This window comes from Bos mutus, chromosome 24 (assembly GCF_027580195.1).
Source record: "Bos mutus isolate GX-2022 chromosome 24, NWIPB_WYAK_1.1, whole genome shotgun sequence".
Taxonomy (NCBI): domain Eukaryota; kingdom Metazoa; phylum Chordata; class Mammalia; order Artiodactyla; family Bovidae; genus Bos; species Bos mutus.
In genome coordinates, this window is record NC_091640.1 from 54,952,053 (window position 1) to 54,968,122 (window position 16,070).

Here is a 16,070-nt window from a genome sequence, read left to right on the forward strand (position 1 = left end):
AAAACATAAGCATTCCAAAAACTCATGTTAATTTAAAATTAGTCTTACTTTGTATTCTGGAATTGACAAAAGGTGGAGAGAGATTGTCATGTGACCCAAGGTCCCTGCTGGTCATGTGGTCATAGGGAGTCCCATCTCCATAGTTCTGTAAATAAAATAACAGATAAGTTTAAATTTGCCATGAATCAATCAGCACGGAAGTCTGACTACTGACATCTCTCTGAACCAAAGAAATTGGAGCCCACCATTCTCACCCCAGCACCTTATTATAGGAAAGCTGCATCTTCACAGGTACAGTGCATAAGAAGGGCTCTAAAGTTTGCAGAGTTCACATTTTCCCCGAAATCATAGTGAAGCTGGGGGAATAATAATAATGGAGCCAATTGCACCAAGTTATTACAAGCAAATGAAATAATGCAAGTAAAACACCTGAGACGTATAAAATATATTGTAAATCGTAATTATTATTTTGATAAGCCCACATTATTTTTAAAAAAAGAGAGCAAAATGTGCTATGGGAAAGTTACTCATAACCTGCAACAAACTGCCTTTGGAAGGCAAAGGTAGGACCTTGTAAACAGCAGCATTTGGTTTTATGAAATTGAAATTTCAATGTTTTGTTATAGACGTTATTGTGGTTGTAAAAGAATTGGATCATTCCATAAGCAACCAGCTACACAAAAACGTTAAAATGATTACAACAGGACTATAAATGAATATCAGCATTTAAGCATAAATTCTGGATTTGGACAAGTATGCCACAAAAAAACAGTTTTAAAGCAGATGGTAATCTTCGGAAATTTCTAATTACTATGATCATCTCATGGTTTAAAGGGAATTTTAAATTAAAATAAGGTTTTTAAACTGCTCAGTCACTTGCTTTTAATGGAGGAGTTAGATAACATACAGGAAAGAGTTAAAATCATCTAAATGACAGAGTTCAAATTTTAGGTTACTGGAGGAGCCTGGAAGGCTGCAGTCCATGGGGTCGCTGAGGGTCGGACACGACTGAGCGACTTCACTTTCACTTTTCACTTTCATGCATTGGAGAAGGAAATGGCAACCCACTCCAGTGTTCTCGCCTGGAGAATCCCAGGGATGGCGGAGCCTGGTGGGCTGTCATCTCTGGGGTCGCACAGAGTCGGACACAACTGAAGTGACTTAGCAGCAGCAGCAGCAAGGTACATAAAGTGACCAGAAAGGAAAAAAAGAGTCATGCTGCTCAGCTGGTTGCACTGTCCATAAAGACTAAGTCAAATTTACTCAGAGGTATCAGTTGGTATGTTAGCCAAAGGGCAGAATCTGCCCACATGAAAAGGACAGATACTGTATGAAAAATGAAAACGCACATCCCTTCACTAAAGAAGCGACAGAAACCTTAAGGTTCCAAACTACCCCGTTTTCAACCGCCTTTCCTCAGCTATAAAAAAATTAACTTGAACGATACTGTGATGGGATGTTGCCAGTACATCAGGGCATAAAAGGATGTCACATTTTAAACATATATCATTGCTCTTACACTCACTTGTTCTATACCAGACACTGCATAATACTAATTATCGTTTATTAAGTATGCTCACCCTACAGAGTTATTAAGAGCTTAATATACATTATCTAATTTAAACGCCAGCACAGTGTTTCAAGATGACTGGAAATATCACCACTTGAAGATGAGAAAAAAGAGACACCTGCCCCCTGGCTGTCCCATACAAGCCAGCCACAATAAGCTGTCTCATGCCAGCTCGCTGCATTTAGAAAATACAAATTACAAAATATTGAGTCAAAGTTATCCACCAATGAATTCCCTGGAGAAAAAAAAAAGGCCAGACGATTCATGAAAACCAAATAAGAGTCAGGACAATCCTAATAATCCTCCCTCTCAGAAGAACGACTGAAAGAGCTATGTGTTCTATTAAAATGAGAAAGCAGAAGACATTAAGTTCATGCGAATGAACTCAACAAGCGAGGGACATTCTGTTGTCTCCTACACTTGCTGTCAGGGGAATGGATTGATTTCTGCAAGTGAAGACTGTAATGTGAGGAGGAGGAAAGACTTCCTCAACCCATCCATATAATGTGGGAGAATCTGAAACTCGACAGCTGGTGCAAAGTCTCAGCAAAGTTCCTGGTAAGCCGAGAGCCCTGGCTGTACCCTGAGACCAGAGCATGAGCCCCAAGGCCAAAGAACAGGTGGAAATGCCCAACACGGCTTGCAGAGACGGCCTCCTTTGGACAGCTTGATTACCTTCCTTACCTCTTACGCCAAAATACAGACCACCCTCCACCCCAAATGTGTGTGAACACTTACAGTAAAATGTGCCCCCACTCCCCGGCCCTGCAGAATGTTTCATCTATCTATACAGCTGCTTGGGGGAGGGCCAGCTGTTTTGTGTGGTCTATGTCTACTTTTAATCTGCAGTTATATGTATTGTTATAAAAACTGGGAGGGATTTCAGAAGGCCTAGCGATGACTCCATTAAAGACAGATTATATACATAAAATCGTTCACATTTGAGTTAGAAGGAACAGGAAAGATCCTCTGGTTCAACTTCTTCATTTTACAAAGTAGCAGTCTGAGGCCCAAGGAAGTGAAATGACACACCCAAGGTCATACACATACAAACACACGCATGGCCTAACCACCCTACTCACACCCTACTCACACCCCATGCCATGGTCTTCACATGACACCCTAACAACCAAAAGCCTTGGACAGGAGTAGCAAAAATCTGCAAGCGAATAAGACATGTGCAGTTAAGTACAAGCAACTTCTTTTCCAAATGACTTTGCACCATGGTGTGTAAAATACAAGACTGACTTAAGGAACACTGACAAATGAGCAAGTCTGAAGAATAAGACTTCGTCTAAATCAGATCGTATCCATTTACTTTGAAGTTTAAGGATTTGGGGTTGTGTGTGTTTTAAAAATAAAAGCTACTTTCAAAAAAAAAAATTAAATGAACGAACCCACTGGTGACCAAAGACACTACTGGTGGTGGGACAGTCACGTGTTTACAAAGTGGAACCGACACAGACTTATTATGCAGATGATACTGGAAGCTGCAACTGCACAGGATGTCTTCAGAATTATTCAGTGACCTATTTACACCAATATATTACAGGGATACTAGGAATTTTTTTTTAAGTTGCACCACCTACAAAAAATAGCTTTCTGTTAACACTGGATCAGTAACTGGCAAAGCAAGGCCAAATGTTTAATGAAGGGGTTGTCTTCTGGTTAGCCAAAGTAGAAGGGGTGTCAAAGTCAATAATAACATCCAATAAGAGTATGAAAAAAATGCCAAACAGAAGCTGATCCTCATTAAACTCAGTCCGCATATATAGCCATGCAGATGTGTGTCGGGGAGAAAAAACTCACCTTCAGTTTGTCAATTTACATATTAGGATGTCTGCTTGTGGGGAAAAGATTAGATATACTTACCCTGGACGGGCTTGGATGTCCTCCACTCCCCCAGGACCCTGAGCTACTTCTGTCTTCTACATCTAGGGACAAGAGAAAAATTCTTTAGGCTTTCTTGCAATAATTCTTTCTTTTTGTATATGCACTTTCAAATTAATGTTTCAAATTAATCTCCTGTTGCCTTTAATTAAGAATCAGGCACGAGGCTACCATGATGATAGTAGCTTCTGACCCAACTACTTAAATTAACTCATTTAAATTCACAGCAGAAACGAACTGGACCCTCAGGAACCAGAGGTATGAACATAAAAATTACTTCCATCCTTCACAATGTTTCATAGCCTCAACTTTTATCAACCTGAAATTGCACTTAAAATCTTACTAAAATCTTTTGGACAGGTTAAGTTAAAACTACACTAACACAACCTTAATATTCACACATACACAAAAGTTAAATCAGGTAAATATCCATACTATTAACATTATTAATATTAGTGGCACACCTGCCATAACGCTCCTAGACACTTTCGGTCCTCTTACCGGCTCAGACAAGCCACTCGAGGCCTACCCACCAGAGGACAGACGTGCAGGAAAACACGTAAGATGAAAAAGGACATTAACAGTCTATTTCCACCAGGACATCACAAGGCTATCAAGAGACTTTTTAAGTTTCTTAGGACCACACCATCTCAGTCTTTTTTTTTTTTTTTTAATAGGCACAACACTTGGCCTACAGTCCTTAATCTGGACGATGAGATGTGGACACGAAAGTTGTTAAAGCAATGTTTTATTTTGACAAATTATGGCAAAATGACCTGTGTGAACTCCCAGAAGGCTGGGATTCTCTAGGCCCTGTACCAGCGAAGTTCTAACGCTGACCAAATTCGAGATGCTTCCTCAGCGCGTCAAGTGCAAATACGAAGGAGGGGGAGTCTGATGGCTAAGTTCCCACGTTCACTGCTCAGAACATAAAAGTGCGCGCAAGATCAGTCACTCTAAATTTAGAAATGGCTTTGAGATTTTTGATGAAAGGCCCTTTCTGAGGATAAAAATTTCACTGTTCTATTATCTTGATCATGGTGGGTAACAGACGGCCATCACAAGCTTCCTCTGACAGGACTGGAGGAGGAGGTGTGAAACTTCGGCTCAGGAGATGTACTCCCATGGACCATGTTTTCTAACATTTCAGTAATACTGTTTCTTAATGCACTACTGTCCTTCCCTTAATTACTCCTATTTTATTATCAGCAGAAGTGATCATAGTATAATTAACTGACTTATTTGGGGATCCAGTAGAGGACATGGTGTTTTAGAACATTAAGAGAGGGACTAGAAACAGCAATCAACAACTAGGACCACTAAACGTGAAATCTTTTTTGACAAATATCGTTTCAGTTACTTTGGAAAGTTCTTCCAAAGAGAATGCAAATGCAAAAGCTATCCCCTGCAGATAGCTAAAATCAGTGCCTGCATGGGACTTCCCTGATAGTCCAGTGCTTAAGACTGCACTTCCACTGTAGAAGGCAAGGACTGGATCCTTGGTCAGGGAACTAAGATCCCGCATGCTGCATGTTGCAGACAAAAATAGAAAAGAAAATGAAATTTTAAAAAAATTTTCAATAATCAGTGGCTGTGAGCTTTAAGAGATGTCATGCAAGCTCTGAAGAGGAAGTCTGGAGAAAAGGTACAATACTTTCCCCAAATTTGCTGTTTAACAACCCAAGCTCCTAGCCCATCTACTGTGAAACTGGGGGACGTATATAGAAAAGTGACTTGAACTCTTGGGACTGTCACACAAGTAAGTTTTGTAGCCTGCCTGGTTCTCGTCATCCTTAACACCAAATCAAATTTGTTTTCACACACACACACATACACAAAGATATAAATGACAAAATCTATCAACCAGAAGTCTGCACATCTTGACTTCCTTCTCACCTGAAACAGCCAACCTGGATTAATTTGAGAGGTTTTCCTCTTAAACTTGGCCCCAAAAGTAATGAAGGAACAGCAGTGAATCTCTACGTCTACCATAAGATTCTGTTTTATTTGGACCCATTTTATCCATTTTCAAAAAGGATTTCAAACATGAAAGGAAGGCAGAGACAAGCAGGAAAGGGAAGCATAGTACTTCCCGGTCAGTAGTTTTGCCCTAGGGGTGATTATGATCCCCAGAGGGCATTTGGCAATGTCTGGAGACATTTTCGGTTGTCACAACTTGGCAGGGCATGGAAGCGGGGCAGAGCTAGTGGCATCAAGTGGTTAGAGGCCAGGGACGTTGCTAAATGTTTTGTGCATGTCAGAATACCCGCACAACACAAAATACCCTGGTCTCAAATGTCAACTGTGCCAAGGTTGAGAAGTCCTCTTCTAAAGGACAAATTCTATTAAAGAGCAAAAAGGAAGAATCGAGCTGGAAAAAAAAAAGATGTACTAGAATTCGATTTATAATGAATACAGTCTCTTACTAAATACACAGTGAAGTTATCTGAGCCCAGATTTAAGCCAGAGTGTTTCAAGAGATGTTCCTATACATCTTCTGTCCACAGAATAAAGGGAAAATGATGGTCAACCATGCAGGCTGCTAATTAGCAGGCAAATAAAACACATCAAAACTTGAGTATTCCCAACTGGGCAATTTCAAAAGCGAGCAATCCACTAATTAAAAATGCTGGAAGTCTAGCTTTTTCAAAACAGGTTAAATACTGGCTGGTTTCCTTCACAAATAGATTCCCACCCAATCAAATCTGACTGCTCTTTTCCCATTCTTTCCCATTTCCATCCTCTTCATTTCCTGATCTCACGCTGCTGTATCTTCTTTTGTCTTCCTTCCTCTTATTGCTCTTTTTAACAGGCTTTTCCTTCAGTGGCCTCCTGCAAATTGAGAAGGTAAGGACACCTCTCTTGCCCTCCAAGACTTAACAGAACAATTGTATGACTTCTGATATTTTTTATTTGAAAGAATACCTGTACAACGGGTGCTCCTTGATCCAGGGCAAGAAGATTCAAAGCTATAGCATGCACTGAATGTAAACATGTTATTTTTAAGACATTTGTTTCCATCTTCCCTCCCACTGAGCTTCATCAGACCTGCCAGTAAGTCAGCAAGCATTTCCTCAACAAGGATCTCAGTCCATCTCAAAGTGTGCCTGAGGACTGCCTATGTCCAATCACCTGGTGTGCTCATTTCAAAATTAGCATCCTGGGGTCCACTGCAGACCTACTGATCCTGGATCTTTGAAGGTGGGGCCAAGAAAACTGTCTTTAACAAGGTTTTCAGGTAATTTTCGTGTACACAGGAGCTTTGAGAACCACCAACCTCCTCCACTGGAAACACAAGACAGATGCATGCCCTACCCCGCCACCCACTGCCTAACTCACATCCCGTCCTAAAATCCTTGCCCAGGTGGACGGTTTCTGCAGCATTCAGTCCACATTCCCGGCGCATCTACACCCAGACTCACTCTCTATGTAAACCTTGCACATGGCCTACACGTGGCCATCCCCTGCTCCTAGTGGTGTACCTGGGCACCGCACACACTTCCTACCTCCAGGTATTTGTACCCGCTATTCCTTCTGCCTGAGCTATTTTTTATCTCTCAAAAAAATAATACTAGTTAGTATTTTGTGAACTTAAATATGCCAGACACTGTGCCAAGCACTTCAATACACTACCAGTATCTCCATTTTATCTTGGAGGAGACTGAGGCTTAGACGGGACAGAAAACCCTCCCAATGTGACAGCAGATGGCAGAGCTGGCAGACACAGGACCTGACCACGTTCAAGTCAGGAACATTCTCCACCACGGTCAAGGTCTCCCCGATAAGCAGCTCAGGTCTCTCTACAACCAGCTCGACCATAACCGCTAGTCCCTTCTTCCCATGGATGTATTTACTTTTGGAGTTTATATCCACTCTCGTGTCCACAAAAAGATTATAGAATGAATACAACACAAATATATAAACCCGGGTCTCATGCACTGCAAACAGATTCTTTACCATCTGAGCCACCAGGGAAGCCCCAGTCTTGTGTCCACAGAAGATTACTGAATGTATACAACACAAATACATAAAAAGAAATATTTGAAGACATCAGAGAGGCTGGAAAATAAAAACAGGAGAACAATCGGGCCATATGTATGATGAGCTTATCAAAAATGTACACTGTGGGAGTTTCCTGGTGGTCCAGTGGCCAAGACTTTGTGCTCCCAATTCAGGGGACCCAGGTTCGATCCCTGGTCGGAGACCCAGATCCCACATACCACATCTCACAACTAAGAGTTCAGATGTCGTAACTAAAGATCCTACGTGTCACAACTAGGACCCAGTGCAGCCAAACAGATAAGTATTTTAAAACAAAAACAAAAAACTTTAAACATACACTGTGATGGATGAGATATTTGTGAGAGAGGGGTCAAAATTCTAGTGGGCAAAGAGTAAAACAAGATTCAGAGCCTTGGATAAAAATACCCAAACTGTTCAGGAAAATCATTAAGGGAACACAGTCACAAATGAAAAACTGCCCAAGATAGAAGCTGCGTGAATACTGAGTTCTCACGTCTCCCTTGTTCCTGCGTGAATACTGAGTTCTCATGTCCCCCTTGTTCCTGCATGAATACTGAGTTCTCACATCTCCCTTGTTCTGCTGTCACTCTCTATCCAAGATGGGACACGTAAGAGAAAGACAACCACCTGGGCGGAAGGAGGCAAAGGAAAAAAAAAAGTGGAAGATAGCAGTTATTCTTCCGAAAGACTGACGTGGGCTCAATTGTTTCTAATTTCTTTTACCCTAGACAAGGACAGGCTGAGTAATGTCCATGGTTTTGACAGTTGCTTTAGGAGGCAATCTGACCATCTACAAATTGTGATTTTACTTGAGTAGTTCTGCATAAGCCCCCTCTAAAATGCCTGACATTTCAACACTAAAACACAAAAGCAAAGCGTGGGTAGAATGAGGATCAAACGCTCCTTTTAGAGAAAAGATACACAGAGATGAATTTTAATTTTCATGATTTCCCATCCATACTCATTGGTTATTCAAATCTCCACTTTATGTGGACAGTGAGATCAAAACTATCCATAGACTGGACCAATGTCCGAAAGCACAGAGCTGGAAAAAAGACCTAGATTTCAGCCACAGATTGCGTTAACCAGCTCTACGGCCTGAGCCAGTCACCGGACTCTCTGAACTCATTGTTGTCAACTGTAAAATAAGTAGTTTTGATTTCCATTCTTAGAAATAGGGCAGCCTAGTATAGTGGAACAACTCTGCCACAAAACACTAAGTGCAGTAAATCAGAGAAAAGACAAATATCATGTGATGGGGCTTGTACGTGGAATCTAGAAAGCTGATACAAATAAATGTATTCACAAAACAGGAACAGACTCAGAGACACAGAGAACAAACTTATAGTTTCCAAAGGGGAAGGTGGGAGAGGAATAAACTAGGAGTTTGGGATTAATATACACACTACTATATATATAAAATGTGTTTCCTAGGTGGCTCAATGGAAAAGAATCCACCTGAAATGCAGGAGACATGGGTTAGATCACTGATGGGGGAAGATGGCCTGGAGAAAGAAATGGCAACCCACTCCAGTATTCTTGCCTGGGAAATTCCATGAACAGAGTAGCCTGGTGGGCTACAGTCCACAGGGTCAAAAAAGAGTCAGATATGACTTAGCAAGTAAACAACAACAACAAAAACTGTAAAACAGATAACCAACAAGGACCTAGCACAGGGAAGTATACACAGTATCTTCTAAGAATCTAAAAAGGAATATATACACACACACACACACACACAAATGTATAAGTGAACTACTCTGCTGTACTCTGAAACCAACACAACACTGTGGATCAACTATATTTCAACAAAAACTTATAAGTCAATAAATACTCATGGCTTTTTAAAAAAATCACTAAAAAATGATGGATTAAAAATTTTTAATCTTCTAAACCCAAATGAACTGACAAGATAGTAAGGAAATATCCAGCCAAAATCGAAGTGAAGGCTGGAACCCACAGGGGAAGAAGACATTTTTTTGCCCTGAGGACAACTGCCAACCTAGAAACTGTAATGGCCTCTTGGGTCAAGAACAAAAGTGAAAACTCAGCATCCACCCAGAGCAGGTATCTAAAAGGAGAGAAAGGAATAATAAGGTTTCCAACCTCAAGGAATGATTACCAAAGTACACAACCGATACTTGTTAGACACGTGGCAGAGTGTGCGTGCGTGAGTGCTAAGTCACGTCAGTCGTGTCCGACTCTTTGTGTCCCCATGGACTGTAGCCCATCAGGCTCCTCTGTCCATGGGATTCCCCAGGCAAGAATACTGGAGTGGGTTGTCATACCCTCCTCTTAGGGCTCTTTCCAACCAGGGATGGAACCCGCATCTCTTACATCTCCTACATTGGCAGGCAGGTTCTTTACCACTAAGATAATCAAAACACATAAACAGGCAAACTGTGGTTTATTCAAGGAAATCTGAGTTTCACATTTTTATGGCTGTTTGTTCTGCTTAGTGGGTCTGAGATTTTCAAATAATCTCCTGGATTTTCACAACAGCCAATATGTTTGAAGTAATCAAATTCCACCTTCTCCATGAACCCGCCCTACAGCACGAACATGGTGAGAATTCAGTGAGCCTTAGATTTGAGCGACTTCATTTACCTTTCAAATATCCTCTTTCCATCTCACCATTTCAACATAACTCTGTATGCTGTATAAATGATATGCTGCCAAAAGTTACGTCTGCTTACCAGAAGTCCAAGGTAAGAACACAGACTGAATATTATATAAGTTAACCTTGATTTGAAATAAACAAGTGTGAGGGTTACCTAACTGTTGATTTGGGGCAGCTTTGTGTATCCATCCCTTCCTCATTAAGAAACCAGAACATGCCAAACCACCAGGGTCCTACAGTTTCATGAAGTCAGAACAACCAAAGTGGTATTCTCTGCTGCCCTAAAGCTCTACAAATTCCCACTCTTGTAGAAACATATGGATTTCCTGATAAAAGCTTTTACACACTCAGAATGCTTCAGGAGGTTGAGATTGAGTTCTTCCTGGAAAGACAGTCATTCTGAGGCATGTGGAAGTCTACACGGTCTTAAGCCCTTCTCTCTGCAATAACAGACACTATTAAATCTCCTCCACACCCTCACGGAGACTCACAGACTGCATACATCTGTGGCTCCTACTAATTTCCTAGTCCAGGAAGAACCCTTGGCTGAGCCCTCCACACAAACTGAGATGGCATATGCTCCCCGTCAGTGCCAGATGAATTTAGAGTTCAAAATATTTCATCAGCAAAGAGCGTGTTAAGGATGCGCACATTTTCATTAGCACCCAGTATAAGAAGAAGCCTAAGTACAGTGATCTGAGGTCCAATTTGAGTCCAAGGACAGAGGCAGGAAGAGCTGAGGAGCTTCAGATATTGACAAGGACCACACCACCAAGACCACTCCTTTCTGCTTCTGTAAGAAACAAGACAGGCTCCAGAAGGAGTAATCTAAGCAGTGGCGAGAAACTTCCAGCACTTTCCCAAATCTGACTAAGCAAAAGATGATGACTGTGGTGATGTGTCCCACACAAATTTTAAGATACTTCAAATACAAAGAACAGGGACCTGGGCGTTCCATTTTCAGAGCACTGTCCACCTGGCATCTCAGTGCTCGTGGATTTCCCTATTAAATAAATTTGAGAATTCAAAGGTCAAGTATCAGATTATATTATAGGTCATATACATAAATATATAAATAGTATAAGGAAAGGTAAAATATGGATACACTGGGAGGGAAAGTACAGTAGGAAAATCTGTTCAGAAAGGAATTACTGAAAATTTTAGCTTTTATTAACCACCGAGTTAAACTTCCATCAATACATCTTTTGAAACAGTGCAACAATATTACTTTCCTTAAGTTCAAGATAAACTATTTTTCAAAAATGAACACTAAATAATCTCAGGTGATTAAAATATGGAGTTAATTGCACTTTACAGTACTGTTAAACAGGAAAAGCATTTTCATATAACATGATATTAAGATAATATGGAGGTAACAAAATAAAACATGTAACAATTATGTTATAAATGTCAGTGGGGCTTCATATTCTGAAACTCAGAAATCTTGAAAATTCAAGGTGAGTAGACAGTTATATTATGAAACTGAGACAAAAGTAAGCGAACTCTTTATATAAATCCATATAACTTGGAAGTATCATGATAATCTAACTTGAATAATATTCTAATTTGAATAACTTAACATGAAATACAGAACTTCCATTTCAAATGTTTGAAACAAATCAGTCAGGGTCTTCCTATTAAAGAGAAGGTCATCCTTTTCAGAGCTCATCTCTTCAAGTTAGGTCCCAAAAAGAAGAGAAGCCACGAATAACTGAGGCAAGACTATAATAATGTGAGTAGTAGGAACAGACACCTCCTTTGACTGTGAAATGTAACTGGTCTAAAAGTTACTTAATAAAAATCAATTTTACTAAGATAGTGTTCTTGGAAGCTAGACATATTTCAAATCAGGTAAGAAGAAATTGAAAATAAAATCAGCATACCATTTAATTCCAATATTAAACAGATAAGCTTCAAAGTACCTAAATTAAAAGTGAATATTAATAACTTGGGGAAGTTTTTAAACTAGATGTTTAGTACCTTTTCAAGATGTATTTACAAATGAACGTCACAAAGTGTGAGAAATAAAAGGCAAATACTTCAGAAAACAAACATGAAACAACACAGAAACACATCTCAAATCTGCTTCATTCTGGGACTTCCCTGCTGGTGCAGTGGCTGAGAATCCGCCTGCCAGTGCAGGGGACGCAGGTCCGATCCCTGGTCTGGGAAGATCCCACACGCCGTGAGGCAGGTGAGCCCGTGGTCCACACCTCCTGCTAGCTGCGCTTCCACAGCAAGAGGCGCGATGAGCAGCCGGCGCATCTCACTGGAAAGCAGCATCCACTCGCCACAACGAGGGACGAGCCCGTGCACAGCCACAAAGCCCCAGCGCGGACAGAGATTAGACAGATAAATGAACATAGATACATACGCTTCGTTTGTAAATAAAACAGAACATATATCACTCTGATAACAAGTACATGTAATTATACCAGAGTTTTCCAAATCTGACGGGGACAACAGAGGATGAGATGGTTGGATGGCATCATCGACTCGATAGACATGGGTTTGGGTGGACTCCGGAAGTTGGTGATGGACAGGGAGGCCTGGCGTGCTGGGGTTCACAGAGTCGCAAAGAGTCGGACACAACTGAGCGACTGAACTGAATATTTATGGTGCAAAATCCATAATACTGTAATGACTTAAGACGTACAAACTGATATTTTAAATGCCTATTTGATCAACAATTTATTAAATTTATTCCAATAAAGGAGAAAAAAGAGCCAAGATGAAACACGTAACAGTTTTCTCTTTTCCTCTTCTCCCCTCTACCTCTTCTCTCCCTGGGGTGTCATTTGTGAGGCTCTGGGAAAGGGCTGCTGGCTTAATTGAAATATTTGTAGGCTGTAATTGCTCTGCAAAGCCACAATGGTCCACTTCTCCCAAATGGCATCCGCTGTTCCTCTTCATTTTTTCTTCTGTTTCCTTTTATACTTTAACAAAATCTGCCCCTCCTGCTTCTTCCAGCCTTATCTCATCTTGCCCTTTATTCTGAATGCATAACTAATGCCAGGGAAGCCAAACAGCTTTAAATATTCAAAAATCTTCCCTAGAATCCAGTCCTCTAGCCCATTCCCTTTTGCTTACAATAATCACTCCCATAAATGGACTCTCAGTTTATCTTTTCAACATCCCAACCTTCCACCTGTGTTTAACAGAGCAGCCTCTGACCTGGCAATGACAAGCAATCAATCTTACATGTTATCTTCAGGGGTCATGTCTCAGTTTTAGGCCAATTTTCTTTGTATTTAGGCTCAAATGTGCAAACCACACTATATTACTCTGCAAAACATCAATGAGAAGGCTTAATTAAGTAACACTGACAGATAAATCCATTTCTTTCGCAGTAATCAAATCAAAGCAGGTTGACATAACACAGGAACTTAATACAGTTATTCCCTTGTAATTGGAAAAAGGCCCTTTACTTCTCATTAAAGCAATCTTCTGGGTATTGGCATAATAAGAAGGCTCAGAGCTTTAATACTGCCCTATAAAAGTCTCAAGATACAGACCCCTTAAGCAAACAAGCCAGATTATCTAATTCCTTGATCACAGCAGAACATGTAGTTCCCACTGTTTTAAACTACTAATTCTTTATCTCTGTTGCAATTAAAAAGAGGTAAATCAGTATCAAACACATACAATGGAAATCTGCAAAAATGCATAAACTGTTTACAGTTTTAGAAGTCTGTCTCCACATGTATTTCAATGGAAGCAATCCATTAAAAATGAATTTGAAATACTTTATAAATGTAAAGCTGTAATAGCTTGGATGGGGGGAAAATCTTTTTATTTTACTTAATGGGCTCAACAGGATATATTTTACCTAAATTTGCAGTCTGATATTCAACCATACAGTACAACTTTGGCAAGCAGAATTGTGAGAGAATGGAATCTGAATAAGAACATTTAATTTTTGTGGTAATTGAAGAACACTAAGTCATCTGGTCAACCAGAGGCTTCTCCAACCCAGGCTAAAGCCCAGAAAGAATGCAACAATATTATACTACGTTCATCTCCCCAAACTAAACAAAATCAATTTTCACCCTTTCACTACAATTTTGAGGGCGTTTCTGTTACTTATCCCTTGGTGCCTTATCAATCTCAAAATGAGTCCAGCAACTCTTCCTGAAAGGATAAAATATAATCTAGGGTTGTGATTCCACAATGTGGCTGACTATTAAAAGACCCTGGGAACCTTAAAATTAAAAAAAAACCACAGGTATACTAGCCCCACTAGAAACTAATCAAGAAAAGATCAAGGGTTGAAATTGAGGAAAATATATAGTTTCAAATTGTACTGTTTTTCTGCTTTTTTTGTTTTAAAAAGTTTTTAATTATAATGCAGGTCAAACTATGTAATTTGTTGTTTCTGAACCATCTGTAAACAGGCGTCATCAATCACATTTATTGATGCCTGAATATTTCTGGGTGCATTTCCTAAGAACAAAAATAGTATAGTTACCAAAATAAGGATATCTACCATTGATATAATACTTTCTCCATATTCCAATTTGGCATTTCCCCCTTTTGCAGAGGACTCAGTCCAGGATCACACAATGCTTCTAATAGGTCTCTTTCACCCATTTTAATTGGAAACAGTTCCTCAGTCTTTTCTTTTTGTGATATTAGCGTTTTTGAAGAATACAAACCGGTTATTTTATAGAATGCTTCTCAACTGGGGTTTATCTTATGCTTCCTTATGAGTATAATTCAGGTGGCTACACTACTACAGAAGCGGCCTCGAGCCTTTCTAGAACATCACCTGCAGAGCCGCAGGATGGCCTGGTGGTCCCTTCCTCATTTGTTGTGCTGTTTCAATCACCTGCTCAAGGTACCGTGGGAATTCTCCACTGTATAATTACACCTCTTCCCAGTGTAACTAATCAGCCATCTATGGGGAGATTCTCTTAAGGCATTAGAACTAACTTTTAATCATGTGCTTATGGAAAAAAAAATTAAAATACAATAGTGTATAAGTAAAAAGGGAAAATCTCCTTCATATACACTCTTCCCACCCTGATATTAAGATAACCCAGAACGGTTTCCTAGGCAGTCTTACAGAGCCTTACAGAGCTTCTGGTCTGTGATCAGCTGGTTTTTAAAACCACAGAAATGAAGGATAATACAAGCAAAACTTGACTGAAGTTTCTTTTCTATTTCAATGGCTAAGAAACAGCCCTCAATTGTTGACATGTACCCTAGTGACGTTTCATGGGACACGATTATTTGCTGTAGCTTTGTGACCTAGGCAGAGGCACGCAGGGCAGGAACTAGAATAAATGAAGACATGTTATACTATTAACTTTGAAGAAATTCAGCCAAGATGAAGACGGGGTTGAGCAACCCACTTGTGAATCCATGCAATGCAGAAAGCCAAGGTAAATAATCCACCCTGAAGTTGACGCTGCCCTCGATAGTTGTTTGGGGAGTCTTTCCACCACAGTCTATGAACCACAGTGTTAAAAGGAGGCCTGTCATAGCAGCAGCACTGCCCAATTAAAATCAAATGGATAGACAAGGATTCATGACAGACAGAGAGAGGGAAAAAAAAAACCTAGTGAGGCTTTTCTAGGCCGGCAAAAAAAAAAAGTAGGAAACACCTACACTTTTTTTAAAGTGAGAAGGAAACTGACACTTTACAAAGAATATAATCTCACATTTTGGGACTGCAGACACAAATGAGCTAGGCACAGCCACAAAGCAAGGTGTAAAGCTTGAACTTGGCCATTGGATAGAACATAAGCATACTAAACAGCACTGAACGAGTTAAATGATGCTAATCACCAGAAGGTGGAAAAGGTCCCCTTTAACCCTGGGATGAAGCCCATGCCATTTTATAAACTGAACAGTGCTGGTGGATTTTGACTCTGACTTATAAATGCGTAGACAATTTTCCTCACAATCCCATTTCAGCCAAATGCCTGGCAGACACTGGCAAAGGTCTTTCATAGCTGGGCTTAC

The 16,070-nt window shown here is 40.3% G+C and overlaps 1 protein-coding gene across 9 annotated transcripts in view; it reads right to left on the minus strand.

Annotated features, from left to right (window-relative positions):
* Nucleotides 1-16,070, minus strand: part of TCF4 (transcription factor 4) — a 385,563-nt gene that overhangs the window by 251,628 nt on the left and 117,865 nt on the right. For all 9 annotated transcript variants that reach the window (XM_014478578.2, XM_005896871.2, XM_070361626.1 and 6 more), the window contains 2 exons: nucleotides 3,443-3,504; nucleotides 49-145 (listed from right to left, as the gene is read on the minus strand). In XM_014478578.2, the coding sequence (XP_014334064.1) occupies nucleotides 49-145; nucleotides 3,443-3,504 (159 nt within the window). The remainder of the gene's footprint in view (nucleotides 1-48; nucleotides 146-3,442; nucleotides 3,505-16,070) is intronic.